The 13,246-nt window shown below is 45.6% G+C and overlaps 6 protein-coding genes across 6 annotated transcripts; 3 read left to right on the top strand and 3 right to left on the bottom strand. All coding sequences in view use genetic code 12, as the record gives it.

Annotated features, from left to right (window-relative positions):
* Window positions 1-935: 935 nt before the first annotated feature.
* Window positions 936-1,748, top strand: CXQ85_004721 (uncharacterized protein; the record flags this gene model as incomplete). Its single annotated transcript, XM_025488330.1, has 1 exon — window positions 936-1,748. One exon carries the CDS (start codon window positions 936-938, stop codon window positions 1,746-1,748), a length of 813 nt encoding a protein of 270 aa, XP_025342992.1.
* A 193-nt stretch (window positions 1,749-1,941) lies between these two features.
* On the top strand, window positions 1,942-2,655 carry CXQ85_004720 (uncharacterized protein; the record flags this gene model as incomplete). The annotated part of the gene is made up of 1 exon (XM_025488329.1): window positions 1,942-2,655. One exon carries the CDS (start codon window positions 1,942-1,944, stop codon window positions 2,653-2,655), a length of 714 nt encoding a protein of 237 aa, XP_025342991.1.
* A 32-nt stretch (window positions 2,656-2,687) lies between these two features.
* CXQ85_004719 (putative asparagine synthase) lies at window positions 2,688-4,591 on the bottom strand (the record flags this gene model as incomplete). The annotated part of the gene is made up of 2 exons (XM_025488328.1): window positions 2,688-2,694; window positions 2,745-4,591. 2 exons carry the CDS (start codon window positions 4,589-4,591, stop codon window positions 2,688-2,690), a joined length of 1,854 nt encoding a protein of 617 aa, XP_025342990.1.
* Window positions 4,592-5,778: 1,187 nt separating this feature from the next.
* On the top strand, window positions 5,779-9,359 carry CXQ85_004718 (uncharacterized protein; the record flags this gene model as incomplete). Its single annotated transcript, XM_025488327.1, has 2 exons — window positions 5,779-8,872; window positions 9,172-9,359. The coding sequence occupies 2 exons, from the start codon at window positions 5,779-5,781 to the stop codon at window positions 9,357-9,359; spliced, it is 3,282 nt and encodes a 1,093-aa protein (XP_025342989.1).
* A 157-nt stretch (window positions 9,360-9,516) lies between these two features.
* BUD21 (Bud21p) lies at window positions 9,517-10,176 on the bottom strand (the record flags this gene model as incomplete). Its single annotated transcript, XM_025488326.1, has 1 exon — window positions 9,517-10,176. One exon carries the CDS (start codon window positions 10,174-10,176, stop codon window positions 9,517-9,519), a length of 660 nt encoding a protein of 219 aa, XP_025342988.1.
* An 85-nt stretch (window positions 10,177-10,261) lies between these two features.
* Window positions 10,262-12,433, bottom strand: CXQ85_004716 (DNA-binding SCF ubiquitin ligase subunit; the record flags this gene model as incomplete). The annotated part of the gene is made up of 1 exon (XM_025488325.1): window positions 10,262-12,433. One exon carries the CDS (start codon window positions 12,431-12,433, stop codon window positions 10,262-10,264), a length of 2,172 nt encoding a protein of 723 aa, XP_025342987.1.
* Between the last annotated feature and the right edge of the window lie 813 nt (window positions 12,434-13,246).

Raw genomic sequence — 13,246 nt, 5'->3', positions numbered from 1 at the left:
TAGTTTCCTACGATGTCAATAGCAAGTCGATACCACGTTTCAAGACCAAATTTGAAGCGAGGAGACATCGAAAACACCTCTTTTTGGAAAAACTTTATGGTTCTCTCGTCTTCATGAATGGCTGCAAAATAAGTACAACCAAGCCCACCTGACCCAGCAACCCTTCTTCAAAGAACCTTTCCTTAAACTCTAGCCATACTTATCTAAACAAAAGTCCCTTTCCTTCTCTACTTGTAACTTTCCACATCCCAGAAGTCATTTACTTCCACCACCACCCAACTGCACTGGTTAAGCAACCGCAATACCATAAACGAGCCATATAACCACGGCAACTAAACCCAGCCAAACCGTAAACACAAAATCAACTCACATCCTCCACCCTTTACCCTCCAGAATCCAAAAGCTTATTCACCAATTATCCCCCCACTTTGTCATCTTCCAATACCCAGCTTACTCACGCCCATCGCAGGGCTGACTAAGGTGCATCTGTCTCGCCAAAAAATGGCTGCAAAACACGTATAAGCACCAGAGCCGAGGAACAAACAGCCCACCCCGGAACCAACGATCCATTTTGTTCCGTAACCGAAGCTCTCTAGTTCTAGCAGTTTCCTTAGATTTATATTTACTTAGCTATATCTAGGGCTACCGCTGTCAATTGCACCATCTGATGTCTCTGGTCCTCTTGCTCATCTCATCTCATCTCTCCTTCCCCCACCATATTGTAATTACCTACCAAGCCTAAGTTCATCGGGACTTTTGTCTTCCGATGGCCCCGACGCGACACCTGCCACAAAAACACTAAAATGCATAGAAGTGCCAAAGCCATCACAGCAACCCAATGACCTATTTAGATCTGCAGGACCCTTGACACACTTTATAAGCTCGAGCTTCACCCACTCAGTTTAAGCCATAAACAGCACAGTTATCTAGCAAATATGGCATATCCCGACCCATTGAAGGTGGTTTCAAGGAAAATCACCGAGAACATCGTCCTCAGTTCCAGTGGCTTCAGACGGTTCGATAAGATCAACTTTGGCGCTCGTATGGCCTTGTTCAACTACAACGGCTCAATTGTGGTATGGTCAGCGTTGCCGTACGGAGACGGCGTCAAGAAGGCTTTGGAGATGACTTCAGGCTCAGAGCTGCCTTCGGTGTCGTATGTCATTGTTCCAGATAAGGAACACACGATGGCTGCAAAGTCGTTTAAGCAGGAGTTCCCTCAGTTGAAGATCATCGCCATGGAAGGTGTAGATTTGGGCTCTGAAGCGCCTGTGGACCATGTAATTACTGAGAAGTACAAGGACGTGTTACTTGACAGCAAAAAACTTCAAGAGATTGGCATCAAGGATCTGGTTATCTTGGATAACTTTGAGTTCGTGTATCTTCCAGAACACACCAATAAGGAGCTCGTGATGTACGACAAGAACCTGAAGAGTTTGTTCCAGGCCGACTTATTCTTCAATTTACGTTCTGACGACAAGAACGAACAGTTTTCAAAGGACAGTGGGTTCCCAGAAGGCGCCAGTGTATTCACTGGATTCTCGTACCCAGCCAAGTACATGAATCCAGACAGCAAAGTTGGGCGTTTTCTTATGAACAAGGCCGCCAACAGCTCAGCAGCAGCCGAAGGCATCAAGAACATCTACAAGTGGGATTTCGACAGGTTAGTGATGTGCCATGGTCTGGTGTTTGAGACTGGCGGTAAAGAGGCTTTCCATAAGGTTTTCGAGAAGGTGCTCAAGAAATAAGGAAAGAGGAGTTTGACAATGTACTAAAAGACAGTGGAGTAATAAGTAATTTTTAGTATGTTTTATGGAGTATTTCACCCCCTGTAGCTTAATCATGTTCAGCCTTAGTAAAGGTTCCTCGGTAAATGGTGCTTTTTCGCAGCCGACCCCGCGTTATCAACCTTTCACTGGTTCCTACTACTACTCATCTCCAATGACTCAAAGCGATAGCACCTTGGAAAAAAGCACCGGTATCGTTGCCGACCAGAAATATGCAGATGTGCTTTACAACCATAAAATCTACCATTTCTACAAGCACCTCAGTGAAAAACACGCTGCGCTGAACAAAAAGTGTGGAGACATCTCAGAGAGCATCTGGCCAAACTTGACTGGCGATACTCTTGTGGGGCCTGAGAAGATCGGGTTACGTTCGGGTTCGTTGTACACTATTGACGATAAGTTTTTGACGGAATTCGACGACGTGGACGAGCTCCAGGAAGGTGAACATAACTCTGGATACACGTTTTTCCACTTGGGATCGAGGATCTCTGGTCATCCAAAGATCGTGCACGGTGGTCTTTTGGCTACGTTGTTGGACGAGTTGACGTGCCGTGTGGCGTTCCAGAACTTCCACTCGAAGAAGGGTGTTACTGCCAACTTGAACATCAAGTACTTGAAGCCATGCTTTGTGAATTCGTATGTTTTGATCAAGTGTACGTTTGTGAACAAGAAGGGCCGCAAGTGTATCACCAAGGGCCAGGTTTTCAAGCTTGATTTGGACGCTGAAATAGACGGTGATATTGGCGAATACGTGGAGAGCAAGGAGAACTTGTTGACCGAAGCCGAGTGTCTTGTCATTGAGCCTAAGTGGGTCGAGGAGCTCCACGACCAGGCTAAACAGGCCGTTGCTACCCAGAACGGCGGCTGATGCATTTTCTATTTATTCCTTAAGCAACTTTTTCAGTTCCTTTGGTCTTGCTCTGGCCCACCTCGAGCTTGGCTGATTTGGCGCCAAACTGGATCGCTCGCTTGACCTCTTCTGCCGCCATTGGAAGATCGAGCTTGTGTGCTAGCTGGCGTAGTAGATATTTTCTTGAATAGACTTTAACGCGTTTCTCGCCTTTTTTGGTTTTAATGTTGGCCCAGCTGAGTCTGATTTTGTAATGCGGTTCGATGCCATTGGTGGAAAACTCAATCACGTCGTTGTCTAAGTATGGGTAACGTAATTCCTTGCCCCAGCTTGAAATTGCACGGTCGTCTCTGCCGAGGTTTCGTTCATATATGGCATTGATGTCATACATGAGCGAAGCAGAAAGCTCGTCGTACAAGCTATGGATTTCATTCTCAGCAAAACCTTCCTTTAAAGAGTCAAATATGCTCTCATGACGCGAGTAGCCACCGTAGAGCTCGTCAGCTCCTAATCCTGAAAAGAGAACCTTGGCTGAGGAGAAGTACTCTTGTTCTGTCTCCACGAACTTGTCTCTGTTCTCGAGAAAATCAGTCCATATAATAGACTTATCGAATGAATGTCCTGCTCTTAATGCAGCGAACTTTCCAGGACGACTGGCAAAGTAAAATGCTATGGCGATGGAAAGATCCATTTCGGTAGACGTCGGATGGATCAAACCCAAAACCCTACTTCTGTGAGCGAGCCATTCTCCATAAGAAACATCCACCTGAACTAATCGAAACGATACATTGGTATCCACAAATTTCTTCGAAAGCTCGTACCATGATCTTTCGGAAAGTTGTCTGTCTGGAGACTGCAGTGGAGAAAGGCCTGTTCTAGGGTTCTCAAAACCCACCGTAAGAAGATCAATAGTGACAGGATGATCTAAACGAGTGTAGTTTTTTGCAATAAGTGCAGCTATTATAGTACAGTCGAGTCCACCACTGAACAAAACAGCTACCTGAGTCTTAGTAGCGTGGTACGGATGGACTGTTTGTTGTCTTAAAAGACATGCTTTTTGAAGATGCTCGTGGAGTTTATCAACACGAGTGTCCAACTGGGAGTATTCACTATCGTAGTGGTTGCCTCTAATTGGACTTGAATGCAATGTTTGTGGGTATGCTGTTTTTGAAATGGTACCGTCGCCTATGCTGTAAGTGTAGAGTATGCCTGGTTGACATTCCTGGAGATCTTCTGTTGGGCCATGGCTAAAAACGGAGGCGACAGCAAGTCCATCCGTAGTGGAAAAGAGAAGCGAACGTTTTCCAACATGGTCCTTGCCAAAGTAGACCTTCTTCTTGACCTTATCAGTCAACACGAAAGCGAACTCTCCAAGAAGCCCACCCAAAGCTTTAGCAAGCTCATCTATACCACCTTGAAGCCCACTGGAAAGCTTCTCCCACGCAAATTTCACATCGTTTCCATCCAAACAGTCTTCATTGTATAGCTCACCGTTGAACTGAAAGATGTACCTATCATCGCCCAGAGGCTGCTTTGTAAACGGTTGTCGAAGCGAAAGAACCGAGGAAAGAGCCCTTAGTGACCACCCATCTCTCTTCTCCTCGACCAACGAAGCATAATCAGGTCCTCTGGCCATGATATCCACAAGCGTAGTATCCAAAGAAGCACTGATCTCCAACGCCAGCGCACCAGCAACCACGCTCAACTCCAGAATCTCGCGTTCAAGTTCTTCAATCCGTTTACTGTGATTCTTCATGCTCAACCTCCCGAGCTCCAGTTTCCGCTGGCGTATAGCATCAGCGTTCTTCACCTTCTCTTTATCATGATCAGAAAGAGCCGTCTGTAGATCCAAGCGATTCCCCACTAGCAGTGAAATTTCACCTTCATCATATTCTCTGCATTCCAAACCCACCAAAGGTAACGACTGTGCCACCGATAGAAAGATACCACACATTGGCGGAGCCCCAGTTATATGCTTAGTAGTTACACAGCGATGGCATCGCGGCTGCGAAACACGATAATGACGTAGATGGAGACAGAGTGGTAGATAAGACAGAAAAGAAGAATTTCTGGAAGATCCAAAATGACGTAATGTGGAGACGAAGCAGCCATTGTGGAGAAAAAACTTCACCGTCAACAGTTACCGTGAACTCCGGGTGGCTTTCCAGCCGTTGCTATAACACAATGCTTAACTAGCGCACAGTGGGACCCCTACACTTGTAAGCTAAGCAGGCAAGAGGCAAGGAAATAAAGTGGTACAAAAGATACAAAAAAAGGCTTGAACGTGAAATCCACTTTTTCTTGTCATCTTGTCACTCTGTCTACTCTTGCGTTGTTGTGCCTCGGCTTTTGAGGGTTCCGGGCCGAAGCAACACAGACCATGCTTCCAATCAGCAGATGCATCTTACACAATACCCACTGACATCCAAGTAGACCCAGTTCAGCCACAACTAAGCCAAGAGATCCACCAGAAGAAATATAAAAAAGAGTGAAAAAAGAAAAAAAGAAAAAAAAAAGGGCACCTGCAAAGAGAGACCACTATGTAACCCAACTTCTACGTAAACCACCCATTCCAGTGCAAATAGCCCATTCCTCAGCAGAACCACGAAAGCTTCTGGACTTCAAAACGCATCGCTTGCGGCTGCGTGGCGCTGTCATAACATCACGAAAAACACCCATTTCCAGAAACCAGACCGCTCGATTCGGAAGCCTGTGCTGCTTGGCGGTAGAGCTGTGGTCGTTTGCGGTTTTGAGGGTTCCACTATGTATGTACGAGATATATTTTTCGCAGCCAAAAGCAAGAACAATGGCAAAGAAGTGGGAGGTGACAGAGGGTGGAAGAAACGTAGGTTTTAGGTAATGACGAAGAAGGGAATGGAAGATAATTGAGAATATAAAAAAAGGATAGTTCCAGCGTTTCTGTGTCGTTTCCAGTTTACTACACCTTTCTAGCACACTTCCACGGCCTCTCGCTTGGGTCTCGGGCGGTTGCGAAAACCGTACTAACGCAACCCAATTGTATTCAAGAGCAATGACCGCAACTCCTCTGGATCCCCACTTGGACTGAAGAGGGTCCTTATTAAAACGGCTCAAACGGGCCTGTAGCTGCTTTAAGACTTTTTTATTATCTTCGTGTTTGTCATGTTATTGTGGTCCTTGTCTCTCTGCTTAGCAGTGGGCCTCTCGGCTACTGTGCCTACTTCACTTACTAATTCTACGTTCGTGGAAGACCTTCTCCAGGCCAATGCTACCGATAATCAGAACGTTTCTAGAGTATTCCCTGAGGAATTGACCTGGGGCGTTTCGCAGCTCCCTAATGTGTTGAATGAGACTTCGGTTGATGCTAATGCCGAAGCTGCCGGTTACCAGTTGTTGAACATCTCTAGAAACGCTAGAGGTCTTTCTGGATACTTGCGTTTGCAGAAGGAGTCTGATGTTTACGGCTACGATTTTGATTATTTGAAATTGGACGTGGAGCACCAGAACGACTCCCGTCTTTCTGTCCATATCGAACCTAAGAACCTTACTGACGTATACCAGCTTCCAGCTGACTTGGTGCCTGAACCTGAATCTTCGAATTCTACTAGTTTCGGTTCGAAGTCTGACTTGGTGTTTAGACACTCTGGCGTCAACGAGCTGTTCTGGTTCGAGGTTGTTCGTAAGACCAACTCTGAGGTCTTGTTCTCAACCAAAGGAAACCCATTGGTGTTTTCTAACCAGTTCGTTCAGTTCAACTCTTCGCTTCCTGAAGGCCATGTTATTACTGGTTTGGGTGAAGCCATTAAGGGGTTCACTAACCCTCCAGGTACAGTGAGAACCCTCTACTCCAACGATATCGCCAACCCAGTTGATGGAAACATCTATGGTGTTCATCCATTCTATATTGATCAGAGATACGCCAATTTGACTGAAGCTAACGTTCACAGCGGTCCAGTCAACGAAACAAGATTCCCAGGTATCCAATGGAGCAACCTGACCAACTCTTCGTCTTCGTTCAATGCTTCTGCCTCGAATTCGAGTTTCTATGAGGATTTCACTCCTCTTAACAAGTCTTATACTCACGGTGTTTGGTGGAGAACTTCTGCTCCTCAGGAGGTTGTCATTGAAGAGGAAGCCCTCACTTGGAGAGCTCTTAATGGTGTCATTGACCTTTACTTCTTTGCTGGTCCAACTCCAAAGGATGTCATCCAGCAGTACGTTTCTGAGATCGGTAAACCTGCTCTTCAGCCATACTGGGCTTTGGGATACCACCAATCTCGTTGGGGATACAGTTCTGTTGATGATTTGCAAGGAGTAGTTGACTTATTTGCTGAAACCGATCTCCAGCTTGAAACCATCTGGACTGATCTTGACTACATGGAAGCTTTCAAGGACTTCACCAACGACCCAGCCAGGTACCCTCTCGACAAGTTCAAGAGCTTCATTGAAGATCTTCATGATGGTGACCAGAAGTACGTTCCATTGGTTGATGCTGCCATTTACCACCCTAACCCAGACAACGAGACCGACAACAACTACACTGTTTTCCACGATGGTAAAGACCAGGATGTGTTCTTGAAGAACCCAGACGGATCGCTTTACATTGGTGCTGTGTGGCCTGGTTACACTGTGTTCCCAGATTTCTTAGCCAACAACACTTACGACTGGTGGAAGAGTGCTCTTGAGAACTGGCGTGAGGAGATCGAGTTCGATGGTATTTGGCTTGACATGAACGAGGCTTCCTCCTTCTGTGTGGGCTCTTGTGGTTCTGGAAACCTCAAAAAGAACCCAGTTCAGGCTCCATTCCAATATGGTGGTCTTCAGAAACAGTTCCCAGAGGGATTCCCAGAAAGAAACGAAACCGAGTACGAAGAGTTCTTGCAAGTGCTTGCATTGACTTCTCCAAACACAACTTCTGGTATTTATAACTCTACCACTGGCGGTTGGAATGCTACTACTGGCTGGAACACCACGTCTGCTTCAAACTCCACTGGCTACTCCAACTCCACTGGTTACACAAACTCTTCTTCCGGAACCGTTTCTCAGTTCTTCAACTACAAGGCTTCCGGTAAGGGTAACATCAACTACCCACCATACGTTATCAACAATGCCCAAGAAGGCCACGACTTGGCTGCCCACGCTATCTCGCCAAACGCTACTCATGCTGATGGAACCGTGGAATACGATATCCACAACTTGTACGGCTACCTCCAGACTAATGCCACCTACAACGCTCTTAAGGAAATTACTCCTAAGAAGAGGCCATTCATTATTTCTAGATCCACCTTCTCTGGTTCTGGTGCTTACGCTGGCCACTGGGGTGGAGACAACTGGTCTAACTTCACTTACGCTTACTACTCCATTCCACAGGCACTTACTCTGGGTCTTTCTGGTATTCCATTCTTTGGTGTGGATGTTTGTGGCTTCAACGGTAATAGTGACTTGGAGTTGTGTTCCAGATGGATGCAGTTGGGTGCTTTCTTCCCATTCTACCGTAACCACAACGTATTGGGCGCTCTTGACCAGGAGCCATACGTCTGGGAAGATGTCCTTGACCACTCCAAGATCACCATGGATATTCGTTACTCGCTTCTTCCATACTACTACACTTTATTGAAGGAGGCTTCCGATACTGGTGTTCCAGTGTTGAGGGCTCTTTCATGGGAGTTCCCAGACGACCCAGCACTTTCTGACGCAGACAGACAGTTCTTCGTTGGTGAGGCTCTTTTGGTCACTCCAGTGTTGCAGCCAAACGTGTCTTCTGTCAGTGGTGTCTTCCCAGGTGCCAACTACACTGACGTCTACTACGACTGGTACACTCACGAACAAGCCAACTTCACCGATGGCACGAACCATACTTTGGAAGCTCCTCTTGGCCACATTCCTCTCCACATTCGTGGTGGCCATATCATTCCATTGCAAGACCCAGGTTACACTACCGCTGAGTCCAGAAACAACTCCTGGTCGCTTCTTGTACCTTTGGGCGTGGACGGTACTGCTAGTGGTCTGTTGTACTCTGACGACGGTATTTCTCTTCCAGTCAAGAACTCCACTACTGTTGAGTTTATTGCTGGTGACGGTGTGCTTACTTCTTCTGCTTACGGTAACTACGATATCGAACAGCCTTTGGACAGTATCACCATCTTGGGTGTTGAGAAGGAGCCAAACACTGTCAGATTCAACAACCAGACCGTCAGCTTCGACTACTTTAACCACACTGTGGAGGTCACTGATTTGGAGGATTACACTGAAAAGGGTGCTTTCTACCAAGACTTCAGACTTAGCTGGAACTAAGTAGGACTACCCTTACCAAAATAACCCTAATACCCTGTTCTCTACTGGGTCTTTCCAGGCCTTTCTTCGTTTGTATTTTATAGTTTAAGCATTTGATGCTGGAGAAAAGGTAGCAAAAAGAACAGCTGTTCTTTACAAATAGTAGTCATTCTACACTGGACTTTCCTAAGATATGGTATTTTGCAGCCATTCCTGCTTATTGCGCATCACCATTTTCCACTAACTACTAGTCCTTCTTTATCAACATGTTACGTCGTCCAGCCACTACAATCAAGCTAACGCCAGAGGACGTTTTGGAGTATGACGATTCTGTTGCTGTTCAGAAAGCACAGAACGAGACGCAGATCGATCTGAACCAGGAACTTGATAAGTCTCATACAAACATAACATTCAAGGAACCTTCTTTGGCTGGAAGAAACGAGAGACTTGGCGTGAATACCGGTCATTAGGGGTGGTTTAAATTGAATGGGTGAATCGTTTGACGATTTGCTTGTACCTACACGGGTTTATAGTTCATGCAAATGGGTTCTGAAGCTGGGCTTCGGTAATATACAAGGTTTAGAATGCTAATGTGACATGTAGGGGAGCTTGCGGAGGGAGAAAGACTCACTTTCTTCTTAAGGAGTCTCTGTTGAGCCAGCTGCTCTTGCTCTCGACGACTTTAGGGTCGGCTCTAGGAACGCTCTTCTTCTTCTCTCCGAATGTTTGCACTTGGACGTGAACTGGCCCCTTTTTGATGGCCAGCGTACGCAGCTGCTTGAGCTGCTTCAACTTTTCCAACTTGGCTTTCTTCCTCATCTCGGCGTATTCATTTTCGAGGTCCTCTGATCTCATGTGTTTACCCTTGGGGAGGTCTTCAGTTGGTTGGCTGTATTCCTCGAGCAATTCCTCGGGAAGTAAGTCCGGCAACTCAGAAGAAGCCATAATCTCCTCTAGCCTCTTCTTCTTTTCCTGTTGTTGCTGTTGGTATATGAGATCCTGCTCTTTTCTCTTCTGCTTTTCCTGTTTTCTCAACTCCTGCTCCCTCTTTTCTTGTTCCTTCTGTTGCTTGATCGACTTAGCCTTGGATGCTGAGATGGACTCTTCTTCAGGAGCATCGTCCGAATCCGAATCGCTTTCTGATTCTGATTGTTCTTTTAACTGTTCTGCATCGTCAGAGGACTTATCGTCCACCATAACAGGAGATGCTCCTTCTGGAAGCTCGCCGTCATCAGTAAATGTGATCTTCTTGGCCTTGGCTGAAGCCTGACGTGTACGAGGTGGCATTTGTTCTATAATGATGGTTGGAGTTCTGAGATGGCATCTCATCGATATGCATTTTTCAGTCGTGGCGTGCACATAACACATGCCACTACCATGGCTCCAACGTATTGACGCCTTTTTGTTTCCAACTAGTCTTTAAAGGATCGTGTTTTATAGTTTTAACAATTTCCTTGTTTATCAAAAGGTTAATTGAGCCTTTGTGGATGTCTAGGCCATCAAGTATAAGCTCTTCAAGACGGAGAGTCTCGGGATTGGATGGCTGCGAACTGGAGAAGTTAAGCAAGTTCATGAGGCCTATACCATCAATTTTCTGACAAAATGAAATGTCAAGCTTTTTAAGTTTGATGTTTTCGTAGCCACAGGTTGTCGCAAGATCCTTGTGGAGAAGTCTCATCGATAAGCCATCGAGATCCATCTCGTTAAGGTACAAAGTGTGCAAGTGAGGCACGATCTGGAAGACTTGGGCAAAGTCAATCACATCATGACCAAAGACAAATTGATCACGGCGGAAGAATACATATTTTGATCTCCCGACATTTAAAGAAGAAAGGTGCGAGCCCATGTTGGCTATGGTAAGTAGCTTGAGTAGTCCTCTTGATGATAAAGACGAGCCGTAGATATCCAAGTGCTCTAAATCAGATAAGCAAGGAAGCGAATCGAGTTCGACATCGTTCAAACTTGAGTGTCTCAGCTCTCCTTCTTCCCTGAGTGTAAGTCTCTTAAGCTTGAAGCCGGCTTGGAAAAGTTGAAGTACCCTCAAGAGCGTCCGAATGGGAAGCTCAAGGTTGTTCTCCAAGTATAAAATATCAAGGTTGTCACAACGGGAGATTAAGCGGCCGAAGTCCTGGGATATATTTTTGAAATTGACTCCAACAAGTGTCAATCTTGTAAGCGATGGGAACTGAAACAGCAAGATTTTGGGCTGCGAGACCATCCGCTTGTCGATGTACTTGGAATGACTGATGTATGAAAATGCTGTGAGGGATTGAAGTGAATTTTTGTGTTTCAGGGCTTCGTTGTAGCTCTTGAATGTCTCAGAAGAGGTAGGAGTCAATGGATCATAGGAGGTTTCCACAAGCTCATCAGCCACGACAATATCCAAATCGGTAAGGCGAGGATATAAGTGTAATAAAAGATGCGGGTAGATGAGAGGTCTATTGACGACCATCCTGAGCTTTTCTATCATTCCCAAGTTACCAATACTCCACTTACACTTCTCCAACTTGTTCAATAGAAGCTGCATGCTGAATTCCCTGTTCACAATTTCCAATTTCTTCAATCTGAGTGTTTCGTCAGAAACCAAGTTTTCCAAGATCCTGGCCAAATGGACATCACTATAGGTAGACCAGAGCTTCACCGAGAAAATGGACTTCAGGTACAGATACTGGGATACCTTCTTCATGAGCTTCAATCCGCCAAAGTACTCTGGCGCAGTTACCCTGTGTCTCAAGGAGAATATGTCATTGTATAAGTTTGGCATGGAAGTTAGAAGGGAGTACCAATCTTTGCACACCAAGTGGCAGCGCAAAAGACTCCTAACTGGCAAGTACGAGAACACCTGTTCAATCACGTCTACTGGAAGACGACTCAATGGATCCAAATCTGGCGCGTCTGATACTACCGTATACTCGTTGACAGGAGCCAGAGTAGAGCGAGGAAGCGGGATCATTTCATCAAGTTTTCTCTGTAGACCCGAAGCAGCAAAGCTCTTGGCCTTCTTAATACTTTCATCGGGTCGAGGCGTGTCCCTGTTAAGCCGTTTCTTCTTAAGCTTCCTATTGAGCTCCGAGTACTTCGACTTCAATGCCGTGAATAATGTCTGGGAAACAGAAATATCATGCTTTTCCGAAGCCTTTTCAATCGTATAAAGCCCCTTCTGGAGCACCTTATAAGCGTCTGTCTCCTTCCCCTCTTTAAGCAACACCTTAGCTGCTCGTAGGTACCCCTTAGGGTCCAAAGGATCAAGTGCCATGGCCTTCTGTGCATCCTTCAAAGCTCTAGGCAAGTTTCCCAACTTCTCATATGTAGCTGCTCTATGGTCAAGTACCAGGAGTAGTTTAGGATGACAAGGTATACCCAAAAGCGGTCTAGGCGTCAAGTCATAGAATCGTCTAGCCTTAGATATACTGGCTGGAGACTTCTCTAGAAGACCCCTGACAATGTCGTTATACAAAGCAAGGCCTTCCAGAAAGTCCTTTTCCTTGAACTTCAGCACCGCCACCTCGATTTTGGCGCTCAATAGGTCCTCTTCCGTCTCCATGTGGAAGGCGTATTGGAGAGTTGATTTCTATTTGGGTGCAAACTTACGCGATCGCGTACTGAGAAGGAGACGTGATGGAAAGGGAGGAAGGAGGAAATGGGACGGAGGTGTTGAGTTTTTGATGCAAAGGAAGTCGAAGTGATTTGTTTAAGGCTTCTATAAGGATATTTGTAGATTACATTGTTGTAGGAATTTCTGGTGGGTTTACATGATGTATGGTTCATGGGATGGGGAGTGAGTGAGTATAGGTATGTGAGAACAGAGGGACTTATCTTGATTGAAGTAACTACACATTATTAATACTCAGAATATATTTAGCTAGATCTATTCACGTGAGAGAAGGTTTTGGTTTTATATTGAATCTTATTGAATTGCACCGATGAAAGGTCAATGTACTGATACTGAGGCCTTTTCGCAGCCAAAGATAGGCCATTGAGTTGAGCACCAGTGTAGTGAAAGTTGATAAGAACAAGAAGTTCATTGAGCTTGTTAAGAAAGACGAAGAGGAAGGTAACGTCTTTCTTTCACTGTCTCCTGGTAATTGATAACTTTTGCTAAGAAGACTGAGTAGTCGTAATGCTTATATACCAATGTTGGACCTGATGTCAGACAAGTACTATTGCCCAGCATATCAAAAGAAGCAGGAAGAAAAGTATTGAATGGGCAGAGTTGGACTATATCTCTTGGCTTCAAAAGTACTCGGTGTACTCGGTGGATTGAGCTGGATGTCGTTATATGGGAAAGTAGGCCACTTAGCAATCTATTAACATTAAACGAGTAGAAAAGGTCGTCTGATGGTACAGCCAACGAACA

The sequence above is a fragment of the Candidozyma haemuli genome (genome assembly GCF_002926055.2).
Source record: "Candidozyma haemuli strain B11899 chromosome Unknown H_2014730914, whole genome shotgun sequence".
Lineage (NCBI taxonomy): Eukaryota > Fungi > Ascomycota > Pichiomycetes > Serinales > Metschnikowiaceae > Candidozyma > Candidozyma haemuli.
Note: the sequence above shows the minus strand (reverse complement) of the source record. Positions and strands in the feature narration are given on the sequence as shown.